We start from the raw sequence: 18022 nt of genomic DNA, 5'->3' as shown, positions 1-18022 counted from the left end.
AGAATGCATACAGCACCAGTCAACAGTTTGGACACACCTACTCATTCAAGGGCTTTTCTTTATTTTTACTATTTTATACATTGTAGAATAATAGTGAAGACATCAAAACTATGAAATAACACATATGGAATCATGTAGTAACCAAAAAAGTGTTAAACAAATCAAAACATTTTATGAGATTCTTCAAAGTAGCCACCCACAGATTTACACACTCTTGGCATTCTCTCAACCAGCTTCATGAGGTAGTCACCTGGAATGTATTTCAATTAATAGGTGTGCCTTCTTAAAAGTTAATTTGTGCAATTTCTTTCCGTCTTAATGCGTTTGAGCCAATCAGTTGTGTTGTGACAAGGTAGGGGTGTTATACAAGAGATAGCCCTATTTGGTAAAATACCAAGTCCATATTATGGTAAGAACATCTCAAATAAGCAAAGAGAAATGACAGTCCATCATTACTTTAAGACATGAAGGTCAGTCAATACGGAACATTTCAAGAACTTTGAACGTTTCTTCAAGTGCAGTTGTAAAAACCATAAAGCGCTATGATGAAACTGGCTCTCATGAGGACCGCCACAGGAAAGGAAGACCCAGAGTTACCTCTGCTGCAGAGGATAAGTTCATTAGTTACCAGCCTCAGAAATTGCAGCCCAAATTAATTGCTACAGAGTTCAAGTAACAGACATCTCAACATCAACTGTTCAGAGGAGACTGTGTGAATCAGGTCTTCATGGTCAAATTGCTGCAAAGAAACCACTACTAAAGGACACCAATAAGAAGAAGAGACTTGCTTGGGCCAAGAAACACGATCAATGGACATTAGACCGGTGGAAATCTGTCCTTTGGTCTGATGTGTCCAAATGTTATATTTTTGGTTCCAACCGCAGTGTATGTGAGACGCAGCGTAGGTAAACGGATGACCTCCGCATGTGTGGTTCCCACCGTGAAGCAGGAGGTGTGATGGTGCTTTGCTGGTGACACTGTCTGTGATTTATTTAGAACGCCAAGAGTGTGCAAAGCTGTCATCAAGGCAAAAGGTGAACTACCTTGAAGAATTTGTTTAACACTTTTTTGGTTACTACATGATTCCATGTGTGTTATTTCATAGTTGTGATGTCTTAACTACTATTTTACAATGTAGAAAATAGTAAAAATAAAGAAAAACACTGGAATGAGTAGGTGTGTCCAAACTTTTGACTGGTACTGTGTGTGTGTGTGTGTGTGTGTGTGTGTGTGTGTGTGTGTGTGTGTGTGTGTGTGTGTGCGTGTGTGTGTGTGTGTGTCCTACCCTCGTTGGGGTTAGGCTCCATGTCCCAGGGACTCATCTTCTCAGTGTCGCTGTTATCCCAGCTAGACAGGAGAATAGAACAGATTAGAAAGGAGGTCCCATGTTATAAAGGTTTATTCAGGCTTATGCAGGCTCACAGAGGGTTAATGAAGGGTTATAACCTACCAAACATTGTAGCACTGGAACAGGCTGTCTGGATACTCAGGCTGGAAAGGCTCCTGGTCCTCGATGGTCCCGAACCACCAGGCATCATCTATCACTGACCTGAACCTGTCACCTGGATGGGACAAGGTCACTTCTAATTACAACACCACCAGGCATCATCTATCACTGACCTGAACCTGTCACCTGGATGGGACAAGGTCACTTCACAACACCACCAGGTATCATCTATCACTAACCTGAACCTGCCCACCAGATGGGACAAGGTCACTTCTCATTACAACACCACCAGGTATCATCTATCATTAACCTGAACCTGCCCACCAGATGGGACAAGGGCACTTCTCATAACAACACCACCAGGTATCATCTATCACTAACCTGAACCTGCCCACCAGATGGGACAAGGGCACTTCACAACACCACCAGGTATCATCTATCACTAACCTGAACCTGCCCACCAGATGGGACAAGGACACTTCACAACACCACCAGGTATCATCTATCACTAACCTGAACCTGCCCACCAGATGGGACAAGGTCACTTCTCATTACAACACCACCAGGTATCATATATCACTAACCTGAACCTGTCCACCAGATGGGACAAGGACACTTCTCATTACAACACCACCAGGTATCATCTATCACTAACCTGAACCTGCCCACCAGATGGGACAAGGACACTTCACAACACCACCAGGTATCATCTATCACTAACCTGAACCTGCCCACCAGATGGGACAAGGACACTTCACAACACCACCAGGTATCATCTATCACTAACCTGAACCTGCCCACCAGATGGGACAAGGACACTTCACAACACCACCAGGTATCATCTATCACTAACCTGAACCTGCCCACCAGATGGGACAAGGACACTTCTCATTACAACACCACCAGGTATCATCTATCACTAACCTGAACCTGCCCACCAGATGGGACAAGGACACTTCACAACACCACCAGGTATCATCTATCACTAACCTGAACCTGCCCACCAGATGGGACAAGGACACTTCTCATAACAACACCACCAGGTATCATCTATCACTAACCTGAACCTGCCCACCAGATGGGACAAGGACACTTCACAACACCACCAGGTATCATCTATCACTAACCTGAACCTGCCCACCAGATGGGACAATGACACTTCACAACACCACCAGGTATCATCTATCACTAACCTGAACCTGTCCACCAGATGGGACAAGGACACTTCTCATTACAACACCACCAGGTATCATCTATCACTAACCTGAACCTGCCCACCAGATGGGACAATGACACTTCACAACACCACCAGGTATCATCTATCACTAACCTGAACCTGCCCACCAGATGGGACAAGGACACTTCACAACACCACCAGGTATCATCTATCACTAACCTGAACCTGCCCACCAGATGGGACAAGGTCACTTCTCATTACAACACCACCAGGTATCATCTATCATTAACCTGAACCTGCCCACCAGATGGGACAAGGCCACTTCTCATAACAACACCACCAGGTATCATCTATCACTAACCTGAACCTGCCCACCAGATGGGACAAGGGCACTTCACAACACCACCAGGTATCATCTATCACTAACCTGAACCTGCCCACCAGATGGGACAAGGACACTTCACAACACCACCAGGTATCATCTATCACTAACCTGAACCTGCCCACCAGATGGGACAAGGTCACTTCTCATTACAACACCACCAGGTATCATATATCACTAACCTGAACCTGTCCACCAGATGGGACAAGGACACTTCTCATTACAACACCACCAGGTATCATCTATCACTAACCTGAACCTGCCCACCAGATGGGACAAGGACACTTCACAACACCACCAGGTATCATCTATCACTAACCTGAACCTGCCCACCAGATGGGACAAGGACACTTCACAACACCACCAGGTATCATCTATCACTAACCTGAACCTGCCCACCAGATGGGACAAGGACACTTCACAACACCACCAGGTATCATCTATCACTAACCTGAACCTGCCCACCAGATGGGACAAGGACACTTCTCATTACAACACCACCAGGTATCATCTATCACTAACCTGAACCTGCCCACCAGATGGGACAAGGACACTTCACAACACCACCAGGTATCATCTATCACTAACCTGAACCTGCCCACCAGATGGGACAAGGACACTTCTCATAACAACACCACCAGGTATCATCTATCACTAACCTGAACCTGCCCACCAGATGGGACAAGGACACTTCACAACACCACCAGGTATCATCTATCACTAACCTGAACCTGCCCACCAGATGGGACAATGACACTTCACAACACCACCAGGTATCATCTATCACTAACCTGAACCTGTCCACCAGATGGGACAAGGACACTTCTCATTACAACACCACCAGGTATCATCTATCACTAACCTGAACCTGCCCACCAGATGGGACAATGACACTTCACAACACCACCAGGTATCATCTATCACTAACCTGAACCTGCCCACCAGATGGGACAAGGACACTTCACAACACCACCAGGTATCATCTATCACTAACCTGAACCTGCCCACCAGATGGGACAAGGACACTTCTCATTACAACACCACCAGGTATCATCTATCACTAACCTGAACCTGCCCACCAGAAGGGACAAGGACACTTCACATTACAAAACCACCAGGTATCATCCCACCAACCTGAACCTGCCCACCAGATGGGCAAGGACACTTCTCATTACAACACCACCAGGTATCATCTATCACTAACCTGAACCTGCCCACCAGATGGGACAAGGACACTTCTCATTACAACACCACCAGGTATCATCTATCACTAACCTGAACCTGCCCAACAGATGGGACAAGGACACTTCACAACACCACCAGGTATCATCTATCACTAACCTGAACCTGCCCACCAGATGGGACAAGGTCACTTCTCATTACAACACCACCAGGTATCATATATCACTAACCTGAACCTGTCCACCAGATGGGACAAGGACACTTCTCATTACAACACCACCAGGTATCATCTATCACTAACCTGAACCTGCCCACCAGATGGGACAAGGACACTTCACAACACCACCAGGTATCATCTATCACTAACCTGAACCTGCCCACCAGATGGGACAAGGACACTTCACAACACCACCAGGTATCATCTATCACTAACCTGAACCTGCCCACCAGATGGGACAAGGACACTTCACAACACCACCAGGTATCATCTATCACTAACCTGAACCTGCCCACCAGATGGGACAAGGACACTTCACAACACCACCAGGTATCATCTATCACTAACCTGAACCTGCCCACCAGATGGGACAAGGACACTTCTCATTACAACACCACCAGGTATCATCTATCACTAACCTGAACCTGCCCACCAGATGGGACAAGGACACTTCACAACACCACCAGGTATCATCTATCACTAACCTGAACCTGCCCACCAGATGGGACAAGGACACTTCACAACACCACCAGGTATCATCTATCACTAACCTGAACCTGCCCACCAGATGGGACAAGGACACTTCTCATAACAACACCACCAGGTATCATCTATCACTAACCTGAACCTGCCCACCAGATGGGACAAGGACACTTCACAACACCACCAGGTATCATCTATCACTAACCTGAACCTGCCCACCAGATGGGACAATGACACTTCACAACACCACCAGGTATCATCTATCACTAACCTGAACCTGTCCACCAGATGGGACAAGGACACTTCTCATTACAACACCACCAGGTATCATCTATCACTAACCTGAACCTGCCCACCAGATGGGACAATGACACTTCACAACACCACCAGGTATCATCTATCACTAACCTGAACCTGCCCACCAGATGGGACACGGACACTTCACAACACCACCAGGTATCATCTATCACTAACCTGAACCTGCCCACCAGATGGGACAAGGACACTTCTCATTACAACACCACCAGGTATCATCTATCACTAACCTGAACCTGCCCACCAGATGGGACAAGGACACTTCACATTACAAAACCACCAGGTATCATCCCACCAACCTGAACCTGCCCACCAGATGGGACAAGGACACTTCTCATTACAACACCACCAGGTATCATCTATCACTAACCTGAACCTGCCCACCAGATGGGACAAGGACACTTCTCATTACAACACCACCAGGTATCATCTATCACTAACCTGAACCTGCCCACCAGATGGGACAAGGACACTTCTCATTACAACACCACCAGGTATCATCTATCACTAACCTGAACCTGCCCACCAGATGGGACAAGGACACTTCACATAACAACACCACCAGGTATCATCTATCACTAACCTGAACCTGCCCACCAGATGGGACAAGGACACTTCACATAACAACACCACCAGGTATCATCTATCACTAACCTGAACCTGCCCACCAGATGGGACAAGGACACTTCACAACACCACCAAGTATCATCTATCACTAACCTAAACCTGCCCACCAGATGGGACAAGGACACTTCTCATTACAACACCACCAGGTATCATCTATCACTAACCTGAACCTGCCCACCAGATGGGACAAGGACACTTCACATTACAACACCACCAGGTATCATCTATCACTAACCTGAACCTGTCCACCAGATGGGACAAGGACACTTCACAACACCACCAGGTATCATCTATCACTAACCTGAACCTGTCCACCAGATGGGACAAGGACACTTCTCATTACAACACCACCAGGTATCATCTATCACTAACCTGAACCTGCCCACCAGATGGGACAGGGTCACTTCTCATAACAGCACCACCAGGTATCATCTATCACTAACCTGAACCTGCCCACCAGATGGGACAAGGACACTTCTCATAACAACACCACCAGGTATCATCTATCACTAACCTGAACCTGCCCACCAGATGGGACAAGGACACTTCTCATAACAACACCACCAGGTATCATCTATCACTAACCTGAACCTGCCCACCAGATGGGACAAGGACACTTCACAACACCACCAGGTATCATCTATCACTAACCTGAACCTGCCCACCAGATGGGACAAGGACACTTCTCATAACAACACCACCAGGTATCATCTATCACTAACCTGAACCTGCCCACCAGATGGGACAAGGACACTTCACAACACCACCAGGTATCATCTATCACTAACCTGAACCTGCCCACCAGATGGGACAAGGACACTTCTCATTACAACACCACCAGGTATCATCTATCACTAACCTGAACCTGCCCACCAGATGGGACAAGGACACTTCTCATTACAACACCACCAGGTATCATCTATCACTAACCTGAACCTGCCCACCAGATGGGACAAGGTCACTTCACAACACCACCAAGTATCATCTATCACTAACCTAAACCTGCCCACCAGATGGGACAAGGACACTTCTCATTACAACACCACCAGGTATCATCTATCACTAACCTGAACCTGCCCCCCAGATGGGACAAGGACACTTCACATTACAACACCACCAGGTATCATCTATCACTAACCTGAACCTGTCCACCAGATGGGACAAGGAAACTTCACATTACAACACCACCAGGTATCATCTATCACTAACCTGAACCTGTCCACCAGATGGGACAAGGACACTTCTCATTACAACACCACCAGGTATCATCTATCACTAACCTGAACCTGCCCACCAGATGGGACAAGGTCACTTCTCATAACAGCACCACCAGGTATCATCTATCACTAACCTGAACCTGCCCACCAGATGGGACAAGGACACTTCTCATAACAACACCACCAGGTATCATCTATCACTAACCTGAACCTGCCCACCAGATGGGACAAGGACACTTCTCATTACAACACCACCAGGTATCATCTATCACTAACCTGAACCTGCCCACCAGATGGGACAAGGTCACTTCTCATAACAGCACCACCAGGTATCATCTATCACTAACCTGAACCTGCCCACCAGATGGGACAAGGACACTTCACATTACAACACCACCAGGTATCATCTATCACTAACCTGAACCTGCCCACCAGATGGGACAAGGACACTTCTCATAACAACACCACCAGGTATCATCTATCACTAACCTGAACCTGCCCACCAGATGGGACAAGGACACTTCACAACACCACCAGGTATCATCTATCACTAACCTGAACCTGTCCACCAGATGGGACAAGGACACTTCTCATTACAACACCACCAGGTATCATCTATCACTAACCTGAACCTGCCCACCAGATGGGACAATGACACTTCACAACACCACCAGGTATCATCTATCACTAACCTGAACCTGCCCACCAGATGGGACAAGGACACTTCACAACACCACCAGGTATCATCTATCACTAACCTGAACCTGCCCACCAGATGGGACAAGGACACTTCTCATTACAACACCACCAGGTATCATCTATCACTAACCTGAACCTGCCCACCAGAAGGGACAAGGACACTTCACATTACAAAACCACCAGGTATCATCCCACCAACCTGAACCTGCCCACCAGATGGGACAAGGACACTTCTCATTACAACACCACCAGGTATCATCTATCACTAACCTGAACCTGCCCACCAGATGGGACAAGGACACTTCTCATTACAACACCACCAGGTATCATCTATCACTAACCTGAACCTGCCCACCAGATGGGACAAGGACACTTCACAACACCACCAGGTATCATCTATCACTAACCTGAACCTGCCCACCAGATGGGACAAGGTCACTTCTCATTACAACACCACCAGGTATCATATATCACTAACCTGAACCTGTCCACCAGATGGGACAAGGACACTTCTCATTACAACACCACCAGGTATCATCTATCACTAACCTGAACCTGCCCACCAGATGGGACAAGGACACTTCACAACACCACCAGGTATCATCTATCACTAACCTGAACCTGCCCACCAGATGGGACAAGGACACTTCACAACACCACCAGGTATCATCTATCACTAACCTGAACCTGCCCACCAGATGGGACAAGGACACTTCACAACACCACCAGGTATCATCTATCACTAACCTGAACCTGCCCACCAGATGGGACAAGGACACTTCACAACACCACCAGGTATCATCTATCACTAACCTGAACCTGCCCACCAGATGGGACAAGGACACTTCTCATTACAACACCACCAGGTATCATCTATCACTAACCTGAACCTGCCCACCAGATGGGACAAGGACACTTCACAACACCACCAGGTATCATCTATCACTAACCTGAACCTGCCCACCAGATGGGACAAGGTCACTTCTCATTACAACACCACCAGGTATCATATATCACTAACCTGAACCTGTCCACCAGATGGGACAAGGACACTTCTCATTACAACACCACCAGGTATCATCTATCACTAACCTGAACCTGCCCACCAGATGGGACAAGGACACTTCACAACACCACCAGGTATCATCTATCACTAACCTGAACCTGCCCACCAGATGGGACAAGGACACTTCACAACACCACCAGGTATCATCTATCACTAACCTGAACCTGCCCACCAGATGGGACAAGGACACTTCACAACACCACCAGGTATCATCTATCACTAACCTGAACCTGCCCACCAGATGGGACAAGGACACTTCACAACACCACCAGGTATCATCTATCACTAACCTGAACCTGCCCACCAGATGGGACAAGGACACTTCTCATTACAACACCACCAGGTATCATCTATCACTAACCTGAACCTGCCCACCAGATGGGACAAGGACACTTCACAACACCACCAGGTATCATCTATCACTAACCTGAACCTGCCCACCAGATGGGACAAGGACACTTCACAACACCACCAGGTATCATCTATCACTAACCTGAACCTGCCCACCAGATGGGACAAGGACACTTCACAACACCACCAGGTATCATCTATCACTAACCTGAACCTGCCCACCAGATGGGACAATGACACTTCACAACACCACCAGGTATCATCTATCACTAACCTGAACCTGTCCACCAGATGGGACAAGGACACTTCTCATTACAACACCACCAGGTATCATCTATCACTAACCTGAACCTGCCCACCAGATGGGACACGGACACTTCACAACACCACCAGGTATCATCTATCACTAACCTGAACCTGCCCACCAGATGGGACACGGACACTTCACAACACCACCAGGTATCATCTATCACTAACCTGAACCTGCCCACCAGATGGGACAAGGACACTTCTCATTACAACACCACCAGGTATCATCTATCACTAACCTGAACCTGCCCACCAGATGGGACAAGGACACTTCACATTACAAAACCACCAGGTATCATCCCACCAACCTGAACCTGCCCACCAGATGGGACAAGGACACTTCTCATTACAACACCACCAGGTATCATCTATCACTAACCTGAACCTGCCCACCAGATGGGACAAGGACACTTCACAACACCACCAGGTATCATCTATCACTAACCTGAACCTGCCCACCAGATGGGACAAGGACACTTCTCATTACAACACCACCAGGTATCATCTATCACTAACCTGAACCTGCCCACCAGATGGGACAAGGACACTTCACATAACAACACCACCAGGTATCATCTATCACTAACCTGAACCTGCCCACCAGATGGGACAAGGACACTTCACATAACAACACCACCAGGTATCATCTATCACTAACCTGAACCTGCCCACCAGATGGGACAAGGACACTTCACAACACCACCAAGTATCATCTATCACTAACCTAAACCTGCCCACCAGATGGGACAAGGACACTTCTCATTACAACACCACCAGGTATCATCTATCACTAACCTGAACCTGCCCACCAGATGGGACAAGGACACTTCACATTACAACACCACCAGGTATCATCTATCACTAACCTGAACCTGTCCACCAGATGGGACAAGGACACTTCACATTACAACACCACCAGGTATCATCTATCACTAACCTGAACCTGTCCACCAGATGGGACAAGGACACTTCTCATTACAACACCACCAGGTATCATCTATCACTAACCTGAACCTGCCCACCAGATGGGACAAGGACACTTCTCATTACAACACCACCAGGTATCATCTATCACTAACCTGAACCTGCCCACCAGATGGGACAAGGACACTTCACAACACCACCAGGTATCATCTATCACTAACCTGAACCTGCCCACCAGATGGGACAAGGTCACTTCTCATTACAACACCACCAGGTATCATATATCACTAACCTGAACCTGTCCACCAGATGGGACAAGGACACTTCTCATTACAACACCACCAGGTATCATCTATCACTAACCTGAACCTGCCCACCAGATGGGACAAGGACACTTCACAACACCACCAGGTATCATCTATCACTAACCTGAACCTGCCCACCAGATGGGACAAGGACACTTCACAACACCACCAGGTATCATCTATCACTAACCTGAACATGCCCACCAGATGGGACAAGGACACTTCACAACACCACCAGGTATCATCTATCACTAACCTGAACCTGCCCACCAGATGGGACAAGGACACTTCACAACACCACCAGGTATCATCTATCACTAACCTGAACCTGCCCACCAGATGGGACAAGGACACTTCGCATAACAACACCACCAGGTATCATCTATCACTAACCTGAACCTGCCCACCAGATGGGACAAGGACACTTCACAACACCACCAGGTATCATCTATCACTAACCTGAACCTGCCCACCAGATGGGACAAGGACACTTCACAACACCACCAGGTATCATCTATCACTAACCTGAACCTGCCCACCAGATGGGACAAGGACACTTCTCATAACAACACCACCAGGTATCATCTATCACTAACCTGAACCTGCCCACCAGATGGGACAAGGACACTTCACAACACCACCAGGTATCATCTATCACTAACCTGAACCTGCCCACCAGATGGGACAATGACACTTCACAACACCACCAGGTATCATCTATCACTAACCTGAACCTGTCCACCAGATGGGACAAGGACACTTCTCATTACAACACCACCAGGTATCATCTATCACTAACCTGAACCTGCCCACCAGATGGGACAATGACACTTCACAACACCACCAGGTATCATCTATCACTAACCTGAACCTGCCCACCAGATGGGACACGGACACTTCACAACACCACCAGGTATCATCTATCACTAACCTGAACCTGCCCACCAGATGGGACAAGGACACTTCTCATTACAACACCACCAGGTATCATCTATCACTAACCTGAACCTGCCCACCAGATGGGACAAGGACACTTCACATTACAAAACCACCAGGTATCATCCCACCAACCTGAACCTGCCCACCAGATGGGACAAGGACACTTCTCATTACAACACCACCAGGTATCATCTATCACTAACCTGAACCTGCCCACCAGATGGGACAAGGACACTTCACAACACCACCAGGTATCATCTATCACTAACCTGAACCTGCCCACCAGATGGGACAAGGACACTTCTCATTACAACACCACCAGGTATCATCTATCACTAACCTGAACCTGCCCACCAGATGGGACAAGGACACTTCACATAACAACACCACCAGGTATCATCTATCACTAACCTGAACCTGCCCACCAGATGGGACAAGGACACTTCACATAACAACACCACCAGGTATCATCTATCACTAACCTGAACCTGCCCACCAGATGGGACAAGGACACTTCACAACACCACCAAGTATCATCTATCACTAACCTAAACCTGCCCACCAGATGGGACAAGGACACTTCTCATTACAACACCACCAGGTATCATCTATCACTAACCTGAACCTGCCCACCAGATGGGACAAGGACACTTCACATTACAACACCACCAGGTATCATCTATCACTAACCTGAACCTGTCCACCAGATGGGACAAGGACACTTCACATTACAACACCACCAGGTATCATCTATCACTAACCTGAACCTGTCCACCAGATGGGACAAGGACACTTCTCATTACAACACCACCAGGTATCATCTATCACTAACCTGAACCTGCCCACCAGATGGGACAAGGTCACTTCTCATAACAGCACCACCAGGTATCATCTATCACTAACCTGAACCTGCCCACCAGATGGGACAAGGACACTTCTCATAACAACACCACCAGGTATCATCTATCACTAACCTGAACCTGCCCACCAGATGGGACAAGGACACTTCTCATAACAACACCACCAGGTATCATCTATCACTAACCTGAACCTGCCCACCAGATGGGACAAGGACACTTCACAACACCACCAGGTATCATCTATCACTAACCTGAACCTGCCCACCAGATGGGACAAGGACACTTCTCATAACAACACCACCAGGTATCATCTATCACTAACCTGAACCTGCCCACCAGATGGGACAAGGACACTTCACAACACCACCAGGTATCATCTATCACTAACCTGAACCTGCCCACCAGATGGGACAAGGACACTTCTCATTACAACACCACCAGGTATCATCTATCACTAACCTGAACCTGCCCACCAGATGGGACAAGGACACTTCTCATTACAACACCACCAGGTATCATCTATCACTAACCTGAACCTGCCCACCAGATGGGACAAGGTCACTTCACAACACCACCAAGTATCATCTATCACTAACCTAAACCTGCCCACCAGATGGGACAAGGACACTTCTCATTACAACACCACCAGGTATCATCTATCACTAACCTGAACCTGCCCCCCAGATGGGACAAGGACACTTCACATTACAACACCACCAGGTATCATCTATCACTAACCTGAACCTGTCCACCAGATGGGACAAGGAAACTTCACATTACAACACCACCAGGTATCATCTATCACTAACCTGAACCTGCCCACCAGATGGGACAAGGTCACTTCTCATAACAGCACCACCAGGTATCATCTATCACTAACCTGAACCTGCCCACCAGATGGGACAAGGACACTTCTCATAACAACACCACCAGGTATCATCTATCACTAACCTGAACCTGCCCACCAGATGGGACAAGGACACTTCTCATTACAACACCACCAGGTATCATCTATCACTAACCTGAACCTGCCCACCAGATGGGACAAGGTCACTTCTCATAACAGCACCACCAGGTATCATCTATCACTAACCTGAACCTGCCCACCAGATGGGACAAGGACACTTCACATTACAACACCACCAGGTATCATCTATCACTAACCTGAACCTGCCCACCAGATGGGACAAGGACACTTCTCATAACAACACCACCAGGTATCATCTATCACTAACCTGAACCTGCCCACCAGATGGGACAAGGACACTTCACAACACCACCAGGTATCATCTATCACTAACCTGAACCTGCCCACCAGATGGGACAAGGACACTTCACATAACAACACCACCAGGTATCATCTATCACTAACCTGAACCTGCCCACCAGATGGGACAAGGACACTTCTCATTACAACACCACCAGGTATCATCTATCACTAACCTGAACCTGCCCACCAGATGGGACAAGGACACTTCTCATTACAACACCACCAGGTATCATCTATCACTAACCTGAACCTGCCCACCAGATGGGACAAGGACACTTCTCATTACAACACCACCAGGTATCATCTATCACTAACCTGAACCTGCCCACCAGATGGGACAAGGACACTTCTCATTACAACACCACCAGGTATCATCTATCACTAACCTGAACCTGCCCACCAGATGGGACAAGGACACTTCTCATTACAACACCACCAGGTATCATCTATCACTAACCTGAACCTGCCCACCAGATGGGACAAGGACACTTCACATTACAAATAAAACATGAAACATAGTTTATATGTAGTTAAAATTATCAAATAAAATGTATTGATTAGTTCACTCAATGGTAAAACAACTTAGAATAATGTATCTAATCAGGCAAAACCATGTCTACTACATCCAGACACACAAGTTCACATCCAGACACACTAGCCCACATCCAGACACACTAGCCCACATCCAGACAACAGACACACTAGCCCACATCCAGACACACTAGCCCACATCCAGACAACAGACACACTAGCCCACATCCAGACACACTAGCCCACATCCAGACAACAGACACACTAGCCCACATCCAGACACACTAGCCCACATCCAGACACACGAGCCCACATCCAGACACACGAGCCCACATCCAGACACACGAGCCCACACCCAGACACACTAGCCCACATCCAGACACACTAGCCCACACCCAGACACACTAGCCCACACCCAGACACACTAGCCCACACCCAGACACACTAGCCCACACCCAGACACACTAGCCCACATCCAGACACACTAGCCCACATCCAGACACACTAGCCCACATCCAGACACACTAGCCCACACCCAGACAACAGACACTAGCCCACATCCAGACAACAGACACACTAGCCCACATCCAGACAAGACACACTAGCCCACACCCAGACACACTAGTCCACATCCAGACACACTAGCCCACATCCAGACTGTCTGCATCTCAAATGGCACCCTATTCCCTATATAGTGCCCTACTTTAGACCAGAGTCCTATTCCCTACATAGTGCCCTACTTTAGACCAGAGCCCTATTCCCTATATAGTGCCCTACTTTAGACCAGAGTCTTATTCCCTATGTAGTGCACTACTTTAGACCAGAGCCCTATTCCCTATATAGTGCACTACTTTAGACCAGAGCCCTATTCCCTATATAGTGCACTACTTTAGACCAGAGCCCTATTCCCTATATAGTGCACTACTTTAGACCAGAGCCCTATTCCCTATATAGTGCACTACTTTAGACCAGAGCCCTATTCCCTACATAGTGCCCTACTATAGACCAGTGCCCTATTCCCTATATAGTGCACTACTTTAGACCAGAGCCCTATTCCCTATATAGTGCACTACTTTAGACCAGAGCCCTATTCCCTACATAGTGCCCTACTATAGACCAGAGCCCTATTCCCTATATAGTGCACTATTTTAGTCCAGAGACACAGAGAGAGAGTCACACTGTGAAGACATCAGAGCCTGGTCAGAGAGAGACTGACCTATGGTCCAGTGGCGGACTCTCGCATCATCAAACTGCTGCCGTAGGACCAGGAAGTCAATCACGTCAGGCATGTCGTGGTACCTATGATGATAACACACCGATACCATGTTAGTAGCAACATCACACACACAATATCACAAACACAGATACACAAACACACAATATCACAAACACAGACACACAAACACACAATATCACAAACACAGATACACAAACACACAATATCACAAACACAGATACACAAACACAGATACACAAACACACAATATCACAAACACAGATACACAAACACACAATATCACAAACACAGACACACAAACACACAATATCACAAACACAGATACACAAACACAGATACACAAACACACAATATCACAAACAAACAATATCACAAACACAGATACACAAACACAGATACACAAACACACAATATCACAAACACAGATACACAAACACACAATATCACAAACACAGATACACAAACACAGATACACAAACACACAATATCACAAACACAGATACACAAACACAGACACACAATATCACAAACACAAATCACACAATATCACAAACACAGACATGCACAGGTACACACAAACTAAGACACAGACACACGGACAGACACAGAGAGACCAGACAGATAGAACAGACACAGACACACGGACAGACACAGAGAACAGACACACGGACAGACACAGAGAGAACACAGAGTACGGTATGGTTACTTCATGGAGAAGGATCCTCCAGTCAGCTTGCCAGTATCAGGGTCCAGGAAGGCCAGTTTGAGGCAGCAGAGAGAGGGGAGACCAACCTCATATTTTAGCCCTACTATCTTCACCAGCTCCTGCTCCTACACACACACACACACACCATACCAGACAGTTGGATCTTGAGGTCAGGGTGATTTAGTCATTTAGCTCACAATCTTATTCAGATCATTTGATCCAGAAGGATTTGTCTTGGAGAAGTGTGTTAGTGTGTGTTAGTGTGTGTGTTAGTGTGTTAGTGGGGTGGTTACCCATAACTCCATCGTGTGCCAGGGTTGTTAGTGTGTTAGTGGGGTGGTTACCCATAACTCCATCGTGTACCAGGGTTGTTAGTGTGTTAGTGGGGTGGTTACCCATAACTCCATCGTGTACCAGGGTTGTTAGTGTGATAGTGGGGTGGTTACCCATAACTCCATCTTGTGCCAGGGTTGTTAGTGTGATAGTGGGGTGGTTACCCGTAACTCCATCGTGTGCCAGGGTTGTTAGTGTGTGTAGTGGGGTGGTTACCCGTAACTCCATCGTGTGCCAGGGTTGTTAGTGTGTGTAGTTGGGTGGTTACCCATAACTCCATCTTGTGCCAGGGTTGTTAGTGTGTGTAGTGGGGTGGTTACCCATAACTCCATCTTGTGCCAGGGTTGTTAGTGTGTGTAGTGGGGTGGTTACCCATAACTCCATCGTGTACCAGGGTTGTTAGTGTGTTAGTGGGGTGGTTACCCATAACTCCATCGTGTACCAGGGTTGTTAGTGTGTTAGTGGGGTGGTTACCCATAACTCCATCTTGTGCCAGGGTTGTTAGTGTGTTAGTGGGGTGGTTACCCATAACTCCATCTTGTGCCAGGGTTGTTAGTGTGTTAGTGGGGTGGTTACCCATAACTCCATCTTGTGCCAGGGTTGTTAGTGTGTTAGTGGGGTGGTTACCCATAACTCCATCTTGTGCCAGGGTTGTTAGTGTGTGTAGTGGGGTGGTTACCCATAACTCCATCTTGTGCCAGGGTTGTTAGTGTGTGTTAGTGGGGTGGTTACCCATAACTCCATCTTGTGCCAGGGTTGTTAGTGTGTTAGTGGGGTGGTTACCCATAACTCCATCGTGTACCAGGGTTGTTAGTGTGTTAGTGGGGTGGTTACCCATAACTCCATCGTGTACCAGGGTTGTTAGTGTGTTAGTGGGGTGGTTACCCATAACTCCATCTTGTGCCAGGGTTGTTAGTGTGTGTAGTGCGGTGGTTACCCGTAGTTCCATCTTGTGCCAGGGTTGTTTCTTAGGGTTGATGCTGTAGATCTTGTTCTGTTTGGTCATCTCTACATACGCCTCATGACCCTGACGGAAGTAGTACACCTGGACAACACAACACACTGTTAGGACACCTGGACAACAACACACTGTTAGGACACCTGGACAACAACACCCTGTTAGGACACCTGGACAACAACACACTGTTAGGAGACCTGGACAACAACACACTGTTAGGACACCTGGACAACACAACACACAGGTAGGATACCTGGACAACACAACACACTGTTAGGACACCTGGACAACAACACACTGTTAGGACACCTGGACAACAACACACTGTTAGGACACCTGGACAACACAACACACTGGTAGGATACCTGGACAACACAACACACTGTTAGGACACCTGGACAACACAACACACTGTTAGGACACCTGGACAACACAACACACTGCTAAGACACCTGGACAACAACACACTGTTAGGACACCTGGACAA

At 47.5% G+C, this 18022-nt stretch overlaps 1 protein-coding gene across 3 annotated transcripts in view; it reads right to left on the bottom strand.

Annotated features, from left to right (window-relative positions):
* Window positions 1–18022, bottom strand: part of phip (pleckstrin homology domain interacting protein) — a 111074-nt gene that overhangs the window by 20220 nt on the left and 72832 nt on the right. For all 3 annotated transcript variants that reach the window (XM_071412409.1, XM_071412411.1, XM_071412410.1), the window contains exons 26-30: window positions 17515–17622; window positions 16245–16369; window positions 15518–15600; window positions 1451–1562; window positions 1286–1347 (exon numbers count right to left, since the gene is read on the bottom strand). In XM_071412409.1, coding sequence (XP_071268510.1) covers window positions 1286–1347; window positions 1451–1562; window positions 15518–15600; window positions 16245–16369; window positions 17515–17622 — 490 coding nt within the window. The remainder of the gene's footprint in view (window positions 1–1285; window positions 1348–1450; window positions 1563–15517; window positions 15601–16244; window positions 16370–17514; window positions 17623–18022) is intronic.

Source organism: Salvelinus alpinus, chromosome 8 (assembly GCF_045679555.1).
Source record: "Salvelinus alpinus chromosome 8, SLU_Salpinus.1, whole genome shotgun sequence".
NCBI lineage: Eukaryota > Metazoa > Chordata > Actinopteri > Salmoniformes > Salmonidae > Salvelinus > Salvelinus alpinus.
Note: the sequence above shows the minus strand (reverse complement) of the source record. Positions and strands in the feature narration are given on the sequence as shown.